The sequence below is a fragment of the Cygnus atratus genome, unplaced genomic scaffold (assembly GCF_013377495.2).
Source record: "Cygnus atratus isolate AKBS03 ecotype Queensland, Australia unplaced genomic scaffold, CAtr_DNAZoo_HiC_assembly HiC_scaffold_34, whole genome shotgun sequence".
Classification (NCBI taxonomy): domain Eukaryota; kingdom Metazoa; phylum Chordata; class Aves; order Anseriformes; family Anatidae; genus Cygnus; species Cygnus atratus.
In genome coordinates this window covers 273,685-297,433 of record NW_026109932.1, presented here as the reverse complement: position 1 = coordinate 297,433, position 23,749 = coordinate 273,685, and the positions used below count along the sequence as shown (strand labels likewise).

The window sequence follows — 23,749 nt, the reverse complement described above, 5'->3', positions numbered from 1 at the left end:
TGGACCAGTTCTTCTGTGATATTCCCCAGATCCTCAAGCTCTCCTGCTCAGATGCCTACCTCAGAGAAGCTGGCCTTCTTGTGGTTAGTGTCTGTTCAGTACTCAGCTGTTTTGTTTTCATTCTTTTCTCGTACATTCAGATAATCAGGGCAGTGCTCAGGATGCCCTCAGAACCGGGCCGGCACAAAGCCTTTTCCACTTGCCTCCCTCCCCTGGCTGTTGTCTCCATCTTTTCCTGTACTGGCATGTTTGCCTACCTGAAGCCCCCTTCCATCTCCTCCCCATCTCTGGACCTGGTGATGACAGTTCTGTACTCGGTGGTGCCTCCAGCAGTGAACCCCCTCATCTACAGCATGAGGAACAAGGAGCTGAAGGATGCACTGAAGAAGCTGACTCAATCAGCAGTCCTTCAGCAGCAATAATATGACCATGTCCTTCACAAAGTATTTCCAGTTGATCTCTGGAAACTCCTGGTCTCTGGGCTTTTTGTCTGTGCTGATCTTGTTTGTCCAGGAATTTCTGCATTCACCCCACTTCTGCAGAGGTCTGAATGCACTCTGTCACACCCAGACACCCATGTACATATATCTGGTGTTATGGCACAGCTCTGTCACATCTCTGTAATAAAAGGGGATTTCCTCAGTGCTGGTGCCTGGAGGTTGGTCTTTTCTTCCACAGCTGAGGTCAGAAACAGGCTAAAGAAAGTGTATTATCTGGAGGAAATTATGTTATCTTCAGGTGGAGGACATTGCTCTATGGAGTCACTCTCAATGGCTCCATGTCCAGGCGTAGGCCGGTGACAAGTGGTGCCCCTCAGGGGTCTGTCTTGGAACAAGTACTGTTTAGTATTTTTATCATTGACATAGACAGTGGGATTAAGTGCACCCTCAGCAAGTTTGCAGATGACACCAAGCTGAGTGGTGCAGTTGATACAACAGAAGGAAGGGATGCCATCCAAAGGGACCTGGACAAGCTTGAGAAGTGGGCCCAATGTGAACCTAATGAGGTTCAACAAGTCCAAGTGCAAGGTACTGCACCTGGTCCAGGGCAATCCCAGACAAGTGGCCAGACTGGGAGAAGAACTCATTGAGAGCAGCCTTGCTGAGAAGGACTTGGGGGTTCTGGTGGACAAAATGTTTGACATGAGTTAGCCGTGTGCACTTGCAGCCCAGAAGACAAAACGCACCCTGGACTCACTCAGAGTCCTTCTGTAACTGTGCCTATTGTCACATGACAGGTGGCCTTCTGTGTTTCTTCTATTCATTTAAAAAGGATTTTTTTTTTTTCAGTGCAGAGCACTGGCATCAATGCAGAGTATTTTACCTATGCCTCCAGCACCTCATTTTTTCCTCCCTGAAGGTCTTCTCCATCTGCTTCCCATCATCAGATTGGGTGCTGGCAGTTCTGTACTCGGTGATGTCTCTGACATTGAACTCCCTCATCTGCAGTATGAGGAACTACGAGTTCCAGAAGGCACTGAGAAATTGACCACAAGGAACCTTGTACCATCAACAAGAACTTGCTTCCTCTTCTATGCACAGATCTCAGAGTTTGTCTTCTCCTGTAGATAATCATACTAACATGTTATTCCTTAGGTTTACACCACTTCTCTTGAGACTTCATCCAATCATCTCTGACTGTGTCACAAATGCTTTGAATGCTGTACAAGACCTGACCTCCCTACTAGCATCCCTGGAAATACACGGTATCCTGAATGCACTGCCAATATTTACTGGGGCAGTGAAGAAATGAGGCAAGGGAGGCAGGAGACCAACATGTCTGAGTCATAATGTCTGACATCATAATCAAACTAAAGCACAGGAAGGAAAAGCCAAGGCAGTGGAGGTAGGGACATACGAACTGGGAAGAATATAGGGATATGGCCCAGGAGTTTAGGGATGGGATCAGGAAAGCCAAGGCACAGCTAGAGAGAAACTTGGCTAGGGATGCAAAGAATAACAAGAAGGGTTTCTGCAGATACATAAGGCAGCAAAGAAATTGTACCCTCCATAAAAAGCGTCACAGGAGACCTGACTAAAACTGACATGGAAAAGGCTGAGGTACTCAACACCATTTTGGACTTTCTCACCAGCCCATCCCACACCTCCCAAGTCACAAAATGTCAAGGCAGGGATGGGGGAAATGAAGTCCACTCACTGTAGAGGGAGAACAGGTTTGAAACTAGCTGAGGAACCTGAAGGTGTAGACTCCATGAGACCCAATCAGGTGCATGCCAGGGTTCTGAGGGAACAGGCAGATGAAGTTCCTAAACCACTATCCATCATATTGGAAAAGTTGTTGGGGTCAGGTGCTGTCCCAGAAAGTCTGAAAATATAACACCTATCTTTTAAATGGCTAAAAATGACAACCCAGGGACCTCCAGACTGGTCAGCTTCACCTCTGTGCCTGGGAAGATCTTGGAGCAGAACCTCCTGGAAAGCATGCTAAGGTTCATAGAAGACAGGGAGGGGATTTGAGACAGCCAACAGTGCAGTTAATATGCTAAAGGGAAGGGATGCCATGCAGAGGAACCTAGACAGCCTTGAGGAGTGGGCTCATGTGAACCTCCTGCAGTTCAACAAGGCCAAGCACAAGGTCCTGCTCCTGGGTCAGGACATTCCCCAGCATCAATGCAGATTGGGTGATGACTGGTTTGAGAGCAGACCTGCAGAGAAGGACTTGGGGATATTGGTAGACGGAAACCTGGAAATGAGCTGGCAATGTTCACTTGCAGCCCAGAAAGCCAGTCGTATCCTGGACTGCATCGTAATACCATAGGTGGCAGGTCTAGGGAAGTGATTCTCCTTCTCTTCTCCATGTGTGTGAGACCCCACCTGCATCCTGCTTTAGGACCTGAGTGTAAGAAAGAAGTGGACCTATGATAGAAGGTCACAAAAATAATCACGGGACTGGAAAACCTGTCCTATCAAAAAAGCTTATGAGAGCTGGAATTCTTCAGAGTAGAGAAGAAAGGCCTCTGAGGAGACCTTACTGAGGCCTTCCAATACATAAAGGGAATGGAATGTTGTAGAGAGATGCTTTAACAGGATGTATAGTGACAGGACAAGAGGTAACATTTTCAAACTACAAGAGGGTAGATTTTGATCTCCTATAAGGTAGAAATTCTTTACTATGATGGTAGCTAGATACAGGACCAGGTTGCCTGTAGAAGTTGGGGATGCCCCCTCCCTTAAAGCATTGAAGCTCAACTTGGATGGGGCTCTGAGCAACTTCCACTAGTGGGAGAGAAGGTGTCCCTTCCCATGTCAGGGGAAGATGGAACTAGATGCCCATAGAATGATTGAATCATAGAATGGTTTGGCTTGGAAGGCACCTTAAATATCATCCAGTTCCAACTCCCCTGTCATTAAAAGGGACACCTCTTACCAGACCAGATTGCTCAAAACCCCATACAACCTAGCCTTGAACGCCTCCAGGAATGGGGCATCCACAGCTTCTCTAAACAATATGTTCCAGTGTCCCAGCATCCTCAGAGTAAATAATTTCTTCCTTATACCTAATCTGACCATACTCTCTTTTAGGTTAAAGGCATTACTACTTGTCCTGTTACTACACTCCCTGACAAAGAGTCTTTCCCCAGCTTTTCTGTAGTCCCCCTTTAGGTACTGGAAGGCTGCTAGAAGGTCTCCCCAGAGCCTTCTCTTCTGCAAGCTGAACAACCACAACTCTCTCAGCCTGTCTTCACAGGAGAGGTCCTTGAGCCCTGTGATCATCTTTGTGGCCCTCCTCTGGACTCATTCTAATATTCCCACTTCCTTCTTTTGCTGGGGGTCCCAGAGCTGAACAAAGCAATCTGGGTGGGGTCTCATGAGAGCAGAATAGAGGGGAAGAATCTCCTCCCCTGCCCTGCTGGCCATGCTTCTTTTGATGTAGCCCAGGATACGGTTGGCTTTCTGGGCTGCAAGCACACCCTGCCAGCTCATGGTGAGATTTGCATCCACCAGCACCCCCACCTTCTTCTCCTCAGGGCTGCTTTCAATCCATCCTCTGCCCAGCCTGTATTTGTCCTTGGGATTGCCCCACACCAGATGTGGGACCTTGAACTTTGCCTGGCTGAACTCCATGAGGTTTGCACAGGCCCATGTCTCAAGCCTGTCAAGGTACTTCTGAATGGCTTCCCTTCTCCCTGTCATGTCAACTGCACTGCACAGCTTGGTGTCATCGGCAAACCTGATGAGGGTGCACTCGATCCCACTGTCCATGTAACCAACAAAGATGGTAAACAGTGCTGGTCCCAATACTTACCCCCGAGGAATACCACTCTTTACTGATCTCCAGTTTGATGTTGATACAGTGACTGCAACCGTTTGAGTATGATCATCCAGCCAATTCCTTACCCGGTGAGTGGTCCACCCGTCAAATCCATGTCTCTCCAATTTAGAGATGAGAATATCATGGGGGCCATTGTCAAATGCATTGTACAAGTTCAGATAGATTATGTCAGTTGCTCTTCCCCTATCTACCAATGCTGTAACCTTATTGTAGAAGACGACCAGATTTGTCAGGCATGATATGCCCTTAGTGAAGATATGTTGGCTGTCACCAATCACCTCCTCATTTTCTGTGTGTATGATCTTTTTTCGAGTGCTGCAAAGGATGGCTATAAGCTCTTCAGAAGGGACAGGCAACAATGGAGGGGCAGTGGTGTGGCTCTTCATATTAGAGAGTGTTTCGATGTTGTAGAGCTCAGGGCTGGGCTCAGAGACTTTCTTCTCCAAGACTGCAGAGTCACAGGTTCCCTGCGAATACCTGGCTTTAGTTCTTTCCCTGTGGCTGAGCCCACAGTGGGAGGTCGCTCACTTTCAGAGGGGCTGCAGTCATTGCCCACGCCAGGCTCTGCTATCCCTGGAGGTACCCTGGGCTGTGCAGGTAGCTCCAGATTCCCCTCCTGAAGGACATCATCTACGGGTCACATGTGGGAACAGCCCTGGCTATGTAATGCAGTGACCATTCGCTGTCTTTGCTGTCAGCAGACAGCCATGGGTGAGTCTTAAATCTAGCCCTTGGTCTCTGACAGGTCCCGGTGCAACAATGAGCCATTCCCTTCTGAACCAAAACAGGAACAGACCCTTTTGGGGAGCAGTTCTTTGGGCCTATTCTTGGCACTGGTTTGGGTAGGAAATTCCAGCCTTCAGGCAGTGCACACAAGTTATCCTGTTTATTACAAAGGTGTTGCGAGAGTCTTCACTGACTCACAGTTACTTGTACATGTATAAAGCATTTATATGAGATGGAGCAGTTTCACTCATTCATTGCAGTGGGAGGAATCCAAAGATTTATGTGGGAATGCAAGAAGCAAAAGCAGTCAAAATGACAATAAGGCAATGAAAATAAGCAATTTTATTAATAGTGATAAAAACAAACAAAGAAGCAAAAAATGTGTTGGAATGGGATGCATAATTTTCACTTCTGGAGAATGAAAAAAACTTTATGAGTACTGAAAAACATCCCCCAAATCAGTTTACTAACAGCATCCTTGAGCTCCTTGTTCCTCATGCTGTAGATGAGGGGGTTCACTGCTGGAGGCACCACTGAGTACATAACTGCCAGCAAAAGGTCAAGGGATGAGGAGGACATGGAGAGGGGCTTCAGATAGGCAAACATGATATTGCTGATGAACAGGGAGACAACGGCCAGGTGAGGGAGGCATGTGGAAAAGGCTTTGTGCTGGCCCTGCTGGGAGGGCATCCTCAGCACTGTCCTGAAGATCTGCACATAGGACAGCAACAGAAAAGCAAAACATGCAGTACCTGAACAAAAGCAAAAGATGAGGAATGCAACTTCTCTGAGGTAGGCACCAGAGCAGGAGAGCTTGAGGATCTGGGGAATTTCACAGAAGAACTGGTCCAGGGCATTGCCTTGGCAGAGGGGGAGGGAAAAGGTATTGGCAGTGTGCAGCACAGCATAGAGAAAAGTACTCCCCCAGGCAGCTGCTGCCATGTTGACACAAGTTCTGCTGGTCATTATTGTCCTGTAGTGCAGGGGTTTGCAGATGGCAACGTAGCGGTCATAAGCCATGATGGTGAGAAGGTAGAACTCTGCTGTGACAAATGCGACAAACATAAAGACCTGAGTAACACAGCCAATGAAGGAAATGGCCCTGGTGTCCCAGAGGGAATTGGCCATGGCTTTGGGGACTGTGGTCGAGATGGAACCCAGGTCAAGGAGGGCGAGGTTGAGGAGGAAGAAGTACATGGGGGTGTGGAGGCGGTGGTCGCAGGCTATGGCTGTGAGGATGAGGCCGTTGCCCAGGAGGGCAGCCAGGTAGATGCCCAGGAAGAGCCCGAAGTGCAGGAGCTGCAGCTTGCGTGTGTCTGCGAATGGCAGGAGGAGGAACTCTGTGGGGAAGGTGCTGTTGCACATTTGCAGCCTCTTCACATATTTGACTCTCCATGGAGGAAAAGAGAGATATATGTTAGAGAGATTTCTCTGAGAAAAACCCACTCCTTGTCTCAGAGGAATCACAGGAATTCAGCAGTCCCTGAGTTGAATGAGTCAGCTCATTCTCCAGCTCACTCAACTGAATGACAGCGTTCCTGACTTAAAATGGACCTTGGGAATCTTGTTCCCATGAAGACACCCTTGAAGGGGTATGGGGATGAAAGCAGTCTCTGTCAGAACAGAAGATTACACCCACCTGCATACCAGACAGAGTAGGAGAACCACACACAGGTGGAGAAATAAGAGAGAATACCACAATGCTCCAACCCACTGACACAGAGAAAGGCAGATGGGCACGCAGTGGAGCCTTGAACTTACCAAGCTTGCATGCCACCTAGTGACACTGCAAGGCAGGTATTCTTAGCCTCATTGTTGTGTATCACCCTGCAGGACACAGGCTCCTCTCCTCTTCTGGAGGTCCAGATGAGGAGGAGGTGGCTCATGACCTAAAGCCCCTGAGGGCAGAAGCTGAGCTGGGTGGCAGAGGAGAGCAGGGGGTTGCTGCAGAGAAGGTGCCTGCACTGCAGGCCTGGCAGGGAGTGCCTGAATCCCCCCTCCCTTGGCGTTTCAGGCAGCAGCTCCCTCTCCCTCCCTGCCCAGGTCTCTGCTGCCTGGAGCTGTCCCTGCTGCCAGCTGCTTCCCTGTCCCCACATCTCCTCCCTGCCATTGTTCACAGACCCTGTCCCACCTGCTGTGTGCTCAGGTCTGCCCTGCAGACACCTCCTGTCCCAGGACACTTTTCAGGGACAACTCCCCAAGTTCAGAGTCTAAGGAACAGCTAGAGCTAATAGAACCTAATAGAAGTTAACCTAATAGAAGTTAACAAGATCTGGGGACTCAGTGTCTTCATCAAGATGGAGAAATAAATTCCCATCATCATCTGCCACCCAGCAAAGCAAGAGAAATCTCAAAGCACAAAATGCTTCTCTTCAAGAATCCCTTGCTCTGACATTTCTCTTGTGGAGTCCACTCTGACATGTTCTGGGGGTGCTCTGGAGCTGGAAGCAACCTGCCCCAGGCAGCAGCCTCTAGGCAGCAGAAGGACACTGCAGTGCCCTGCAGGGTGGAGGGAGGGCAGGGAGAGGATGGGGGGGGGGGGGTGGTGCGCGGGGAGAGATGCTCCTTCCTCCCACAGCTTCTCCCCGCAGTGCCCTTGGCAGCTCCGCCGGCAGGCTGAATGCTGAGCCTGGCAGGCGGCAGAGGCCCTGCCCCAGCACACAGCCCCTGGGGCACAGCAGGGACCCTGCTCTGCACCACAGCCCTGGGTACCCCTGCCTGCACCCCGGCTGCACAGCCTGCAGCCAGCCCTGTGAGAAAGAACCCTCATGTCCTGTCCTTCTGACAGTTAATCAGGCAGATAATCATTGACCCAGGAATCATCCCCATCCTCTACACTAGAGAAGCCAGGACAGACACTGTGACATGTCCTACCAGCCATGGGAAGTGGCAGCTGTAAAAGAACCTGTAGGATACTGCACCTGCCTGCCCTCACACACTTACCCTGTTCAGGGCTGGGAAGATTTCTCCCACAGTGAGCTCTCAGCAGTCCCCCTCCACACTGCCTTTAACATCTCCCTCCCTTCTCTCAGCCGCCCTTGTCCCCTGCAGGCAGTGCCCCCAGCCCTGCTGCGCTGTGCAGAGGAGCTGCTCCTGGGCAGAGCTGTCTCTCTGCAGAGCTGCCCGCTTGCCAGGAGCTCCCCTTGGGCCCAGGAGCCTGGCCCAGCTCAGCAGCACAGGGAGCTGTTGACAAGTCCCTGGGCCTCCAGGGGAATCAACTTTGAAACAGACTGAAGTAATCATTTATGTTGCTTCCCTCCACTGGACAGGCAACACTGTCCTTTTGCATTTCAGAAGAGGTATGATATCCAAGAATCACTTTTCCATGTCCTGGTTTTAGGCAGAACACCCACACAAGGACCGGGAGGGATCTCCCTCCCCCTGCAGAGGAAAGGCTTTCAGCTGAGTCAATCAAGGCATCTCCTTCTTTATTTGCAGTCCAGAGGCTAGAAGGGGGCTTAGCTGCCTCTCCCATGCCTCGCACAAGCCCACAGGAGTTGGGATTCCGCTTTACTTGGTTTATGTGTGCACAAACCAGACATCTGCATGTCTGCTGCGTGTCTCAGCTCCCAGCACATTTAATGGAGGTGGAAGGCAGGAGGGAGATGTTCAGATGCAGACCCCTGGTGACATTGAAGGTGCCAGAGTGACATTTGAGTGACATTTGTGGCGTCAGATTTCTCTGGGTCATAAACAGAGATTTTATTGATGCATGTTCAATATAATATAGCTGTAGCCAGTGTTCAATAGCAAAGAAATAAAAGGCAAGCTATGACCTGGTTGCCATCACTGAAACATGGTGGGACCACTCCCATGACTGGAGTGCTGCAATGAATGGTTATAGGCTCTTCAGAAGGGACAGGCAGTGCAGAAGGGGTGGTGGTTTGGTTCTCTGTATTAGAGAGTGTTTTGATGTTGTGGAACTCGAGTCTGGGAACGATAAGGTTGAGTCCCTATGGGTTAAGATCAGAGAGAAGGCCAGCAAGGCAGGCATCCTGGTGGGGGTCTCTTATAGACCACCAAAACAGGACAAAGAGACAGATGAGGAGTTCTACAGGCAGCTGGCAAAAGTTGCGAAATCGTCAGCTCTTGTCTTCATGGGGGACTTCAACTTCCCAGGTATCTGCTGGAAATACAATACAGCTCAGCAGAAGCAGTCTAGGAGGTTTCTGGAGAGCATGGAAATAGCTTCCTGACAAAGCTGGTTAGTGAACCTACCGGGACGGTGTCCAGCTAGACCTTCTGTTCACAAACAGAGAAGGACTGGTGGGAGATGTGGTGGTCGGGAGCTGTCTTGGGCAGAGTGACCACGAAATGGTAGGGTTTTCTATTCTTGTTGAAGTCAGGAGTGGGATCAGTAAAACTGCTGTCTTAGACTTCCGGAGGGCAGACTTTGAGCTGTTCAGGACACTGGCTGGCACCTTGGGAGGCAGTTATGAAGGACAGAGGAGTCCAGCAAGGCTGGGCAGTCTTCAAGAAGGAAATCTTAATGGCTCAGGAGCAGTCTGTCCCCATGTGCCCAAAGATGACCCAGCGTGGATAATACACAAACACAAAAAGGAGGACTAAGGAGAATCTCCATCCTTTACTGGATGCGGGGGGAAACTTAGTGTCCAGAGATGAGGAGAAGGCTGAGGTGCTTAATGTCTTCTTTGCCTCAGTCTTTAGGAGAAAGAGCAGTTGTTCTCTGGATAACCAGCCCCCTGAGCTGGTGGAAGGGGATGGGGAGCAGGATGTGGCCCTCACTATCCACGAGGAAATGTTTGGCGACCTGCTTCAGCACTTAGATGTATGCAAGTCTGTGGGGACGGATGGAATCCACCCGAGGGTACTGAGAGAAGTGGCAGGAGAGCTGAGAAAGCTGCTTTCCATCATTTATTGGCAGTCCTGGCTATCAGGGGAGGTCCCAGTCGACTGGCGGCTAGCAAACGTGATGCCAATCTACAAGAAGGGCCGGAGGGTGGACCTGGGAAACTATAGGCCTCTTAGTTTCACTTCAGTACCAGAGAAGCTCACGGAACAGGTTATCTAGAGTATCATCAGGCGGCACTTGCAGGGCAACCAGGCGATCAGGCCCAGTCAGCATGGGTTTATAAAAGGCAGGTCCTGCTTAACATACCTGATCCCCTTATATGACAAAGTGACGCGCTTAGTGGATGAGGGGAAGGCTGTGGATGTGGTCTACCTTGACTTCAGTAAGGCTTTTGACACCATTTCCCACAGCATTCTCTTGAAGAAACTTGTTGCTCATGGCTTGGACTGGTGTATGCTTCGCTGGGTTAGAAACTGGCTGAGTAGCTGGCCCCAAAGTGTTGTGGTGAATGAAGGACTCCACTAGTGACCAGCAGTTGGAGTCCTCCAGGGCTCAGTACTGGGGCCAGTTCTCTTTAATATCTTTATTGATGATCTGGATGAGGGGATCGAGTGCATTCTCAGTAAGTTTGCAGATGACACCAAGTTAGGTGCATGTGTCAATCTGCTCGAGGGTAGAAAGGCTCTGCAGGAGGATCTGCATAGGCTGGACCGATGGGCTAAGGCCAACTGTATGAAGTTCAACAAGGCCAAGTTCTGGGTCCTGCACTTGAGGCACAACAACCCCAAGCAGCGCTACAGGCTGGGAGATGAGTGGTTGGAAAGCTGCCTGACAGAGAAGGACCTGGGAGTATTGGTTGATAGTCGGCTGAATATGAGCCAGCAGTGTGCTCAGGTGGCCAAGAAGGCCAACAGCATCCTGGCTTGTATCAGAAACAGTGTGGCCAGCAGGACTAGGGAAGTGATTGTCCCCCTGTACTCGGCTCTGATGAGGCCGCACCTCAAGTACTGTGTTCAGTTTTGGGCCCCTCACTACAGGAGGGACTTCGAGGTGCTGGAGCATGTCCAGAGAAGGTCAACGAAGCTGGTGAGGGGTCTGGAGAACAAGTCTTATGAGGAGTGGCTGAGGGAGCTGGGTTTGTTTAGCCTGGAAAAGAGAAGGCTCAGGGGCGACCTTATTACACTCTACAGGTACCTTAAAGGAGGCTGTAGCAAGGTAGGGGTTGGTCTATTCTCCCACATGCCTGGTGATAGGACGAGGGGGAATGGGCTAAAGTTGCGCCAGGGGAGGTTTAGGTTGGATGTTAGGAAAAACTTTGTTACCGAAAGGGTTGTTAGGCATTGGAATGGGCTGCCCAGGGATGTGGTTGAGTCACCATCCCTGGAGGTCTTTAAGAGACGTTTAGATGTTGAGCTTAGTGATATGGTTTAGTGGAGGACTTGTTAGTGTTAGGTCATAGGTTGGACTAGGTGATCTTGGAGGTCTCTTCCAACATAGACGATTCTGTGGTTCTGTGATAATATCAATTATTACAGGAACGGTCCATATTCTTTGTGTCTGTGTGTGTGTGTATGTTTATTACAACCTTTCCTTATTTTTAATTTGGCTAATTTTGCACATTAATATTGTATTATTCATCCCATTTCCATTCCAGTATCTACTTGTTGAGCATAGCTCAAAGACTCTGCACACAACAAGCCATGCTCTCTGTGAATATAAACAAAAGAAAGGAGCCTGCACTGCCTTCTTTGTCTGACGTCCTTCCTCTGAGACCTGGTCTTGATCTGCAGGGGCAGTGCCCGTGTGCAAGGGTGCTGAGGAAAAGAGCCCCATCCCAGCAGCACGGCCAGGGAGCACCAGCGCTTGGTGCATGCAGAGCTGCTCTCTTGCCACTGCCGCCCTCTCCTGCTGAGCCCTGCTGGTGGGGTCAGGCCCGGCTGCTCCTGTAGCTTGGTGCCAGTGCTGCTGTGGGGCTGTGCTGGGACTGCAGGCAGGGACAGGTGGTGGGCATGGCAGTGGCACAGCTGGCCTCCACTTGCTGCAGCACTTCCCTCCTAAGAGGGGATCTCCTCCAGGCACTGCCTGAAGGCTGAGGCCTTCCTGCAAAGTTGCTATCAAGAACAAGCCCAAGGAAGAGACTCCAAAGAGGCTGAGTGCTCTGCTGCTTTCCAGATGGGCTCAGTGTGGTGAGAGCAGAGTCCCAGCATGGAGTTTAGGGATCTGGGGCTGGTTCACAAGTTCCCTGTTAGTTGCTAGTGGCCATGCAGCTGATGAATATTTCTAATTCCTAGACACTCGTGCTCCACAGAACAACACGATGGTGCTGATGGCAGATGAGGGTTTTTTTCTGTTTTTTTTTTTTGTTTTGTTTTTTCCCTGGAGGGAGCCAGGAGCTTCCAGGAGAGCCCAGGTGATCTGCAGGGGCAATATGAGCCTGGGAGACAACCGCAGAGCGTGAGGCTGTCCAAGGTGGACTGACCAGAGCTCAAGTGCTCAATCTGTTGTGAGCAGGCAGAGGAGAGCTCTGCAGCCCCAGGGCACGCAGCAGCGCCAGCAAAGGAGTCTGGCGAGTGGATTGTTCCAGCCCTGGGGCAATGGCAATGACCCTATGAGCTGGGTCTGCCTCCCAACCTGCCCAGCACGGCCCTGCAGATTGCCCCCGTGGCCCGGGCATCACAGCCCCCTCGCTCTGCAGAGCAGCACCGCCAACTGGGGCTGGGGCTGGGGCTGGGGCTGGGGCTGGGAAGGTGCTTCCACTGAGTGTCTTCTAGGCCAGCTTCAGGCACATGGCTTCTGGACGTGAGCATGATCTTCACTGCGCACAAGGAGCTGAGAGACCACCAACATGCACGGGGCTGGAACATTGCCTGCAAGGTCCCTCCTGCCCTAGCACCTCACAGGAGTGGCAGGGAACTGGCTGCTGTGCGTCAGAGAGGCTGGGAGTCCAGCAACAGTGCCATGGGCTTGAAGGATCACAACCAGCTCACTTCTACCTGGGCAGATTCTGGCCCAAGAAGGGGATGTTTTGTAGGCATCGTATTATGAGGGCAGTGGTGCCTCAGAAGCTCTAAGTGCAGTAGGAAGCGAATGGCTGTTAAACGGCCTATGAGTTGACCTCTTTCTGAAGTAGCTGACAGGTCATCCCTTGACTTCTGGCTGGGATCTGTGCCTCCAGGTTCGCATCTGCTGGTCTCCATGACAGGCCAGCAGATGCATCTGCTTTGCACATAGTTTGTGAGATCCTCTCTCCCTAAGTACCTGGTAGGCCCCATTGAGGAAGAGGTCTTGAAGAGGTGTTGTCATGTCAGAGGTTTCAGCTTTTGCCTCATTCATCCTTCAGGGCTGCTTTCAGTTTTCGACACAGAGGGGGCCACTGCCTCCCAGATGCCTGGGGGAACACAAAGCCTTCATGAGGCCATGGAAAAAGTTACCCTGGGTCCATAGGAGCTATTCTGGAACCAAAACATGTAGGCAGGAAGCGCACTTTTGTGGTGTTGCGGAGCTACTGGGCACACTGTGCAGGGTGTTCCGACAGCCTTTGTGTCCTTCTCCATGCTGGCTTAGGAGCTGCTTCTTTCTCAGGAACTCAGGAAACAGAGTAGCCAGCAGAGGTGAGACAGATACTCTGAGTTCAAGAAAGCCATCAGAAAGCTGCCCCTGAGAAGATGAGTGATATGGGGAAGGCAGGAGGAGCCTGGCCAGGAGAGATGTGAGATTTGGGGGAGGAAAGAGGAGCTTGGAGAGCAGAAGCTAACGATTTTGGAGAGGTAAGAATATTCAGGTAATGTTGATCTCACCATAAAGCTGACTTAAAGCAGTCATGTGAGACCCTTACCCTATTTTAACCTGTAACATTAATACCTAAATCTAAATGCCACTCCACACCCTGACAGGAATCTACTGCTCTAACTTTTGACCACAATATCCCTTGAAGCCAAAATTAGTCCATAACCCCTTTTCATTACCTTTACTCTCTTGCTCACCCTGATCCCTGCCCTTAACACAAGCATTAAAATGTTCTCAACCATACCATCAACCATACCCTCAACCATACCCTAACCACAGACCTGACACCCCAAGCAGAACACCAAACCCTCTCACTAAACATCTGCTTAATCTCTCTCCCAGAAAGATTCGCCGTAGTCCCTAACACCATACATGAACAACTATCATCCAAACCCTGTCTTCCTGTGCATTAACTTTCTTACACTTAACCCTTTTCCTAACCCTTAACTTTAGGTTCTTGTTCCCTTGGGGCAGGGCAGGAACTGTGAGATTGCTGTGCAGTCACATGGCATTCAAAGGTGAATGTGCGGGGCCATGGATCTGAGCAGCTTGTAGGCCATAAGGAGGACATGGATGGGAATGCTCTGATGAGCTCAGCTCCGCCTCAGGATCTCCTGCCCCAGCAGGAGGAATGTGACTGGGGCAGTGACTGTGAGGTCACTTCTGTCTCTGCAGTTGATAGGGCAGCAGCAGGAACATGTCACAGAAAGGGACTGTGAGGTCACTTCTGTCTGAAGTAGCTGACAGGTCACACTTCTACCTAGGATTTGTACTTTTCGGCTGACATCTGCCAGTGGTCCTGCTAGGCCAGCAGAAGGCACCTGGTTTGGCATGCTGACTGTGGGATCCCCTCTGCCTACATACCCAGGAGGACCCAGACAGAAAGAAGGCCTGAATATGGGTGGTCCTGTCCCTTCTGCTTGAGTACATGACTGGACAGCAGGCGGCAAAAAGGCTTGGTTGTGTCTACACAAGAAGCTACAAGGCCAGCAGCAGGACCATGGTTTGGAAGATGCTGGTGAGGTGACTTCTGTCTGGTTGGCTGACTGGCCGCAAGAAGGCCGATGGGTTGGGATGCCTACTTCAGGAGTGGTTTCCACCCTGATGGAGCTGTCTTTGGTAGTAGGAAAGAGCAGGAGAGAAAAAACTGCCACAAAGTGCACCTTGGAAGGTTGGCACTGGCCATGAAGAGGAAGAAATGTCCCTCAAAGGGTTGTGCTGTGATGCTAGAGGTCACCCAAAGAGTGTCTGTGATCAGACCATGGCTTTGTGTTTCAAGGAACAGCTGGTGAGGGTTGACAAGACATCAGTGAAACCATGGAAATGCTGGGATGAGAGCAAGGTGGTGAACAGAGATGGGTGTCTGCAGCCTTTATGGAAATAGGGCAAAGTGTGTGGCAGCATAGGGAAGTCTGGAGAGGACAAAGAGGTGGGTGCTGGCAAGAAGAGAAGGCCCCAGCAGCCCTGACATTTTTGTCCCCTTGCATAGAGCTTCTGAGGAGATGAGATATAGTTATTGCAAGGGGGCTCATTGCTTTCTTGAGACCCTGTGCAGAGGCTGGGAGGTGTCATACCATTGTTCTTCTCCTGGCATCATACTGTCCACCACATCCCACAGACCCCCAGGAAGAGCCCTGAGCCATACATGGGGGTGCAGGATTTTCCCTCCCAGTGGCTGGAGCCAGGACCTGGCCCTTTTACTTCACCACAAGAAACCCAGAGTTTTCTCAGCACAGTGCTTTGCCTATCTGTAATCATGGCCTCCAATTATCTGCCCTAACAAGTCCCTGAGGAGAATCTCTTGGCAACAGCCCTCAGTGGGGCCCATTAATACTCCAAGTCACTTCAACTTTTCCTTCTGACTTTACTTTCTCAAGCAATTGCATCATTCTCCTCTCAGTACCTCAGGTTGACAGGCTGAGCACCAAAATCCACCATGGAATTCATTAAAATGCAGAAACACCTAAGGAACCATATGTCTTCCATAGTTTTATTCAGGTCTTCAAGACTTGGACAGCTAATTGGAGAGCTTTCATGGTGTAGTTAAGGAGGAAGATTTCAAAAAGCACCTAATAAATATCTTTTTTCATTTTAAAGGGTGGATTTTGTTGCATTTCAGTTTTGAGCATCTTTGTTCAATTGATATTAATCCAGGGCTTCTCATATGGAGACATCCATAGGGAGGAAAAGCAGACTCTTGAGGTCTGACAGTGCATGGACAACCTTGCTCCTCACCACCCCAACCCTGACATTTCTCTCATTGCCCACCTGGCACTTGCATCACTTTTCCTTACACCAGATTTCTGCACTGAAGTCTGCAGCTGGATGTTACAGCTCCTTTGCACCAGCTCCCACCTGCTTTCCTTAGAGACCTGGCTGCACACAGACACAGAAGGGTTTTTTCTTATTTTAAAAGAAACAACAGGAAAACAGGCAGCAATTTTCCAACCAGCATAGCAAGCTCCTCATCTTGTATGTCTCCAGGGAGGTTTACCTCACTGGTTTATCCTCAGAAAAGGATGACTGTAAATTAAGTATTTTATACTGACTGATAGGAATATATTGGTATAGAGATTATTATTATTCCATATGATCTCAATTCAGTGATAAATGATGAGGAGCTAGCTACAGAAACAATTAGGCAGACTGATAATAGATGGGCAAGCTTGAACTCAATGAAGCTCAAAGCAGCAACTGGGTCTGTGAGAGCAGTCTGAATGATCAAAGAGTAAGGGGAGGACAAACCAGGAGAACCATGGGAAGTGCATAGGTCCAGACAGGCAGCTGGAAAGGGGACATTCAACAGGGACTGTTTATTCAAGATGGGTGGAAGTACCTGGAAGATGAGGGAGTACACCATGATGGACAAAGGGATGACAATGCAAGTACAGGTGAACATCAGTATTTCTTCTCCTGTGATGAATATAGATCCTGAAAATTCACCTGAAGAAGGATGTAGATCACTGGTGAAGGAACTGTCTTTTTGTGCCATCACCAATGCGGATTACAAAAACACTTCCACACATAACAGTAATATGTCCCACCCCATCTTTACCATCCTGTGGGGCAGGGGAGATGGAGCCGACAGCCAAGGGACACATTTGGGTGTGGAAGGTGGGGCCCAGCAGAGACAAGGAGTCAAGGCAGTGGGGTGGGGGAGGCCAGGAGGAGCAGCCCAAAGGGTGGTGCTGCTTGTGAGCACACGTTTGTGCCAGGAGCCTGAGTGGGCAGCAGCTCTGCACAGGTGAGGGGAGGCCAGGAAACGCATGCCAAGAGCGCTCCTGCCAGCAGACACAAGGCCGGGTCCGAGGGCAAGGGGAGAGGCAGGCCCAGGGCAGGGGGCTGCAAGGGCCATGCTGAGCTCCCTGCCCCTGCAGCAGCCGCACTGGGCCTCAGCAGATGTGCTGGCCAGCACGCACTGAGAGGTCCTGGCGTGCATCAGAGAGCAGCAAGGAGGGCACTGGAGAGGGCTGGGTCGAGGTGGGTGGCAGAGCCCCATGCAGGGGCTGGCTGGGGGTCCCCTCTGCTGCAGCCACTGCATGGAGCGTGGCAGGAGGAGGGCAGGCAAGACTTGTGGCCATGGGGCAGAGCCTGGCCCTGGACGCTCCATGACCGCCTTGCAGGTCCTGGCAGGCTGCAGTGAGGGGACGAATGCCCTAGGCCCCCTTCCTGCTCTGCCCAGGCCAGCAAGGGCCCAGAGCGGCCTCCTCTCCCCTGCCCCTGCAGCTCTGGGCTCCCTTCCCCAGCCCTGGCTCTGCAGAACCAAGCCCTGCTGGGAGCCCTCCTCTGCATGCTCCCACTTTCATGTCTACTGCCGAAATACAATACTGGTAAAACTATCCCCTGTGGGAGGTGAGTCTCATTAGAAACAACCTAGAGCTAGCACACAATTGAGCAGTGTGTTTCATTGATTATTAAGCTTTATCATACTTTATTCTAGTTTGCTTGCAATTAAGAATCCTTCTCTACCTGTGTGCAGCCTGTTCTCTAAGGAAAGCAGGAGGGAGTTGGGACAAAGGAACTACGAGGTGCAAGTGCAGACTTGTGTGGAGAAGTCTGATGTCAGGAGAAGTGATGCAAGTCCTAGGGGATCAATGAGAGAAATGGTGTGAGGATGGGAGGTGAGCAGCAAGGTTGTCTGTACAGGATGAAACTTCTCCTACCTGTCCAGACCTCCTTTAGAGAAACTCAGGTCTTTCTGTGTTCTAGTAAGTCCCAAGAGGTATCTGCTGCCAGGTCCATGAACTTCAACTCCTGAGAGGAGACTGATGAGATCTCTCAGGCAAAGTCAGAAGCCAAACCCAAAGTCCTTCAAAGCACTGATTGGTCCCTGTGAGGGCCATTACTGACAAAGCCCGATGGACTGCTTAGAGCCATGACTGGAGGCCATGATTACAGGTAGGCCAAGGCCCTGTGCAGGTGGCTCTGAGGCTGAGAAAATGCTGGCTTTATTTCATCAGAAAGGCCACGCCCTGCTGCCAGCCCTGGACATAGACAGCTCCTGTCCTCACGTGGGGCTCCAGGCTCTTCCTCGGGCAGTGGGATGTGCGGTATGCAGTGCCAAGTGGTGTGACACCTCCCGGCCTCCATCAAGAGGTGCAAAGAGGAGACGAGCCCCCATTGCTAAGAGGACGACATGTCTTCTCCTAGGCCTCTGTGGCAGAGAGACCTGCCATAGGCAAGGGGACAAAGGCCTTGGTTTTCCTGGCTAAGTCTAGCTTTGCCAGTGCCCTTGGCCATTTCCACCTCTGGCTGTACTATGATGTCCCACACCTGTTCCCATTTCCCTTCAGTATGCAAACACCCATCTTGCGTTCCTACCTTGATCTAAGCTTGGCATTTCCATAGCTTCATTGATATCTCTACCTCCCTAGTTTTTCTCTCACTTGCTGTTTCCAACTAACAAGAAAAGCTCCATCATCTTTCAAACTACCCTTCACAAAGGCATGCTAAATCATCCTTCTTCTTTCCTGTCATCTGACTAAACAGAAGGAACCTCACCATGATCTTCCAAGCCATGTGGACTTCCTGCTGGCCTTTCAGCTCCTCGGTTAAGCGCAACCAAGCCACATGCCTGCTGCTCTCCAGTTGTACTCAGGCACAAGAGACTTGACAATCCACAGCCAAGGCTGCTTCTGCATGGGCCTTTCAGGTGCTTGGGCAGAGGGCATCACACAAGCACCATGCCAGCCAGGTGCCTTCTGCTGGCTTGTGACAGATGCTGGGAGATGTGAGCCTAGAAGCCCATCTTCCAGCCAGGAGGAAAGGGTTGACCTGGCAGCTACTTCTGAAAGATGGGACCTCCCAGTCCTTTGCCCAGCCATGCTCCTGCTTCTGTCCTATCAGCTCCAGAGGCAGAAGTGACCTCACAGTCCCCAACAAAGCCAATAGCTTCCTAGTGGATTTGGAGTTTCTTAAGCACAATAAACACCTTATAAGAACATACAAACGTGGCACCCTCCTTGGCTCCCAACACCCACCGGATAAAAGTAAAGTTGTTTTCATCCTCCAAGGCCATGGATCTCCTGATGGCCTTTCAGCTTCTCTGATGGGCAGAAGAGAGTGTTCTGCAACTACTATTTGGTACTAGAGCAGGAATGACCTCAAAATAAATAATCATGCTATCTTCATGTTACAGAATCACAGAATCACAGAATCGTCTAGGTTGGAAGAGACCTCCAAGATCAACCAGTCCAACCTATGACCTAACACTAACAAGTCCTCCACTAAACCATATCACTAAGCTCAACATCTAAACATCTCTTGAAGACCTCCAGGGATGGTGACTCAACCACTTTCCTGGGCAGCCCATTCCAATGCCTAACAACCCTTTCAGTAAAGAAGTTCTACCTAATATCCAACCTAAACCTCCCCTGGCGCAACTTTAGCCCATTCCCCCTTGTCCTGTCACCAGGCACGTGGGAGAATAGACCAACCCCTACCTCACTACAGCCTCCTTTAAGGTAACTGTAGAGAGCGATGAGGTCGCCTCTGAGCCTCCTCTTCTCCAGGCTGAACAATCCCAGTTCCCTCAGCCGCTCCTCGTAAGACTTGTTCTCCAGACCCCTCACCAACCTCGTTGCCCTTCTCTGGACTCTCTCAAGCACCTCGACGTCCTTCTTGTAGCGAGGGGCCCAAAACTGAACACAGTACTTGAGGTGCAGCCTCATCAGAGCCGAGTACAGGGGGACAATCACTTCCCTAGACCTGCTGGCCACACTGCTTCTTATACAAGCCAGGATGCTGTTGGCCTTCTTGGCCACCTGAGCACACTGCTGGCTCACATTCAGCCGACTATCAACCAGTACTCCCAGGTCCTTCTCGGCCAGGCAGCTTTCCAACCACTCATCTCCCAAATGTTGATGCATTATCAGTTCGTTCTGCACAGCTAAAATGCCACACGCATACACCAGCCATATGCCTGAAGGTGGCTTGTCAGGTCCTCAGGCAGAAGTGCCCTGACAACCACCTGCACAGCCATGGGCCTCCTGCTGCCTCCTGAGATCCTGAGGCACAGCTGACCTCAGCAGAGAATCCCCACCCATCTCCTCCTTGAGCCCTATGACCTGACCAGATCCATGTCACCTCACCTGCCTCCTCCAAGACCAAGCAATTGCTGCAAGAACTCTCAAGCCCTGCTCAGCCTCATGGGGCCAAGCCACTTCAGTTTTGTGATAAGAGTGCAGGAATGAGGGATTTGAGGATTAGGTGTTCAGGTTAGGGCTTAGGGATTTGATCTTGCATTCCATGTTTAGAGATTAGGCAGAGTCTTAAAGGGAGGCTTTGGTGTTCTGCTTTGGGTAGCCAGTCAGTGTTTAGTGTAAGGGCTAGATTTTTGGTTAGTTTTGTTTTCTGTTTGTTTGTTTGTATATGGTGTTATTACTTGGTGAGGGCTGGTGTTAAGACTGGCAATCTAATGCTAGCAATTAACGACTAGGGATTAGTGAGAGTTAAGACTAATGGTGACAGGTAACATGTCTGGGGCTTGACTTCAAGGTAGGATTTGAAGATGGGGATTAGAGCAGTGGATTCTTTCCAGGGTGAGGGACAGCACTTAGAGTAGTTGTAGGGTTTAAGGTTACTGTTTAGAAATATTACCAGGATATAACATGAATGCTGTCTCACTGAGTTTTTTAGCAGCATCAGCCTAACCTGAACCCCTCTCACTTCTTCAGAATCTTTCCTTTCTGTTAGTCAAGCCATTCTTCTCTCTCCCAAATCTCCCACCATTATTCACCCAGCTTTCCCCAGCCTCCCCGTATGTGTCACCCTGTTGGGGGCAGCTTTCTGATGGCCTTTATGACCTCAGAGGCTCTGCCTCCCTGCTGTTGGCCAGCCAGCTGCTGGGACAGAAGTGACCTCACAGCCAGCATCCACAGGGCCACAAGGAGCTGTTGTGCTCAGGAGGCCTCTTCCCAGCCTCCCCAGGAGCAGTGGGTGCAGGGAATGCCCTGCACAATCCCTCAGGTACTCTGCCTGCCAACCAGCTCATGCTGCAGAAGGCATCCCACAAGTCTGGAGTAATGTTTCCTCTGTGGGATCTTCTGGTCCTTCAGGACACCCTGGAAAAAAAGGCCACCTCTGTGTGGACAACTGAATCAAGACCTGAATGGGCATTTAAGGGAAACATTGAGAACTTGGCAGAAAATTATTGTATGAGCTGAAAAATTTGTCATGTCTGATATTACTTCATTCAGGTGTTTTCCCAGGGCACATTACACTCAAATGGTATTCACCTTGAGACTCTGTGTTTCCCATGGGATTTTATGGCATCCCTGGGGAACAGCTTATGGTACTTGTGATCACTTGGGTTCAGCTCATGACACCAATACTATGGGTAGTCTCATATGGTCAAGGCAAACATGGACTTCAGAGGTAGTTTTTGGTGTTCCTCTGTGGAAAAGCAAGCCACCTGTGTGACCTAGGGTGAGAGCCCAGTTCTGGGAACAGTGATTGAGAGGGGCTGTTCTGGGACAATTGCCCTGGGGCAGCATCTGCCAGGGTGTCCAGGGGACAAGGGCCCATCCCAGCCCCTGTTCGGCTGGTCCTCCCTGTCTCTCCCAGGAGGCCAGACCAGACCAGACACTCCCCAGCTCTCCACACCTCCCTGTCCTCTCCCCAGCCCAGCACAGCCCAGCCAGGCAGAGCAGCCCAGGCTGGGCTGGCCCCAAAGCAGCAAGTGGAGAAGTGGAGGTCAGTGGCAGTGTCCCTGCTGCTGCCATCTGCAAGAGATTCCCATCCCCCAGTAAAAATATTAGCACAAGTAAAGCAAAGCAAAAAGAAAAAAAAAATACAGACAAAAAAAAGAACATATGGACCTGTAATGAGTTATATTGTGTGACATGCAGAAGAAAGCAGGCAGTTTATTACTTATTAAAAACAACCAGTCATCAGTTTCCACACTGCATCCTTGAGGTCCTGCTTCCTCATGTTGTGGATGAGGGGGTTCACTGGCGGAGGCAATACCGAGTACAGAACTGCCAGCAAAAGATTCAGGGATGAGGAGGACATGGAGGGGGGCTTCATGTAGGCACATGTGGCAGTGCTGATAAAGAGGGAGACCACATCCAGGTGAGGGAGGCATGTGGAAAAGGCTTTGTGCTGGCCCTGCTGGGAGGGCATCCTCAGCACTGCCAAGAATATATGCACATAGGAGAAAAGAATGAAAACAAAACATGCAAATACTGAACAGACGCTAACCACAAGAAGCCCAACTTCTCTGAGGTAGGCACCAGAGCAGGAGAGCTTGAGGATCTGGGGAATTTCACAGAAGAACTGGTCCAGGGCATTGCCTTGGCAGAGGGGGAGGGAAAAGGTATTGGCAGTGTGCAGCACAGCATAGAGAAAAGTACTGCCCCAGGCAGCTGCTGCCATGTTGACACAAGTTCTGCTGGTCATTATTGTCCTGTAGTGCAGGGGTTTGCAGATGGCAACGTAGCGGTCATAAGCCATGATGGTGAGAAGGTAGAACTCTGCTGTGACAAATGCGACAAACATAAAGACCTGAGTAACACAGCCAATGAAGGAAATGGCCCTGGTGTCCCAGAGGGAATTGGCCATGGCTTTGGGGACTGTGGTCGAGATGGAACCCAGGTCAAGGAGGGCGAGGTTGAGGAGGAAGAAGTACATGGGGGTGTGGAGGCGGTGGTCGCAGGCTATGGCTGTGAGGATGAGGCCGTTGCCCAGGAGGGCAGCCAGGTAGATGCCCAGGAAGAGCCCGAAGTGCAGGAGCTGCAGCTTGTGTGTGTCTGCGAATGGCAGGAGGAGGAACTCTGTGGGGAAGGTGCTGTTGCACATTTGCAGCCTCTTCACATATTTGACTCTCCATGGAGGAAAAGAGAGATATATGTTAGAGAGATTTCTCTGAGAAAAACCCACTCCTTGTCTCAGAGGAATCACAGGAATTCAGCAGTCCCTGAGTTGAATGAGTCAGCTCATTCTCCAGCTCACTCAACTGAATGACAGCGTGCCTGACTTAAAATGGACCTTGGGAATCTTGTTCCCATGAAGACACCCTTGAAGGGGTATGGGGATGAAAGCAGTCTCTGTCAGAACAGAAGATTACACCCACCTGCATACCAGACAGAGTAGGAGAACCACACACAGGTGGAGAAATAAGAGAGAATACCACAATGCTCCAACCCACTGACACAGAGAAAGGCAGATGGGCACGCAGTGGAGCCTTGAACTTACCAAGCTTGCATGCCACCTAGTGACACTGCAAGGCAGGTATTCTTAGCCTCATTGTTGTGTATCACCCTGCAGGACACAGGCTCCTCTCCTCTTCTGGAGGTCCAGATGAGGAGGAGGTGGCTCATGACCTAAAGCCCCTGAGGGCAGAAGCTGAGCTGGGTGGCAGAGGAGAGCAGGGGGTTGCTGCAGAGAAGGTGCCTGCACTGCAGGCCTGGCAGGGAGTGCCTGAATCCCCCCTCCCTTGGCGTTTCAGGCAGCAGCTCCCTCTCCCTCCCTGCCCAGGTCTCTGCTGCCTGGAGCTGTCCCTGCTGCCAGCTGCTTCCCTGTCCCCACATCTCCTCCCTGCCATTGTTCACAGACCCTGTCCCACCTGCTGTGTGCTCAGGTCTGCCCTGCAGACACCTCCTGTCCCAGGACACTTTTCAGGGACAACTCCCC

The 23,749-nt window shown here is 50.8% G+C and overlaps 2 protein-coding genes across 2 annotated transcripts in view; one reads left to right on the top strand and one right to left on the bottom strand.

Annotated features, from left to right (window-relative positions):
* LOC118260520 (scavenger receptor cysteine-rich type 1 protein M130-like) overlaps positions 1-23,749 on the top strand; it is a 180,515-nt gene that overhangs the window by 141,473 nt on the left and 15,293 nt on the right. The gene's annotated exons all lie outside the window — the stretch shown is intronic.
* On the bottom strand, positions 21,992-22,915 carry LOC118260505 (olfactory receptor 14A16-like). The gene has a single exon (XM_035570823.1). The coding sequence runs from the start codon at positions 22,913-22,915 to the stop codon at positions 21,992-21,994; it is 924 nt and encodes a 307-aa protein (XP_035426716.1).

Bases quoted from the DNA above. Each gene is read 5' to 3' on its own strand.
- LOC118260505 (XM_035570823.1), bottom strand. From the start codon at position 22,915: ATGTGCAACAGCACCTTCCCCACAGAGTTCCTCCTCCTGCCATTCGCA.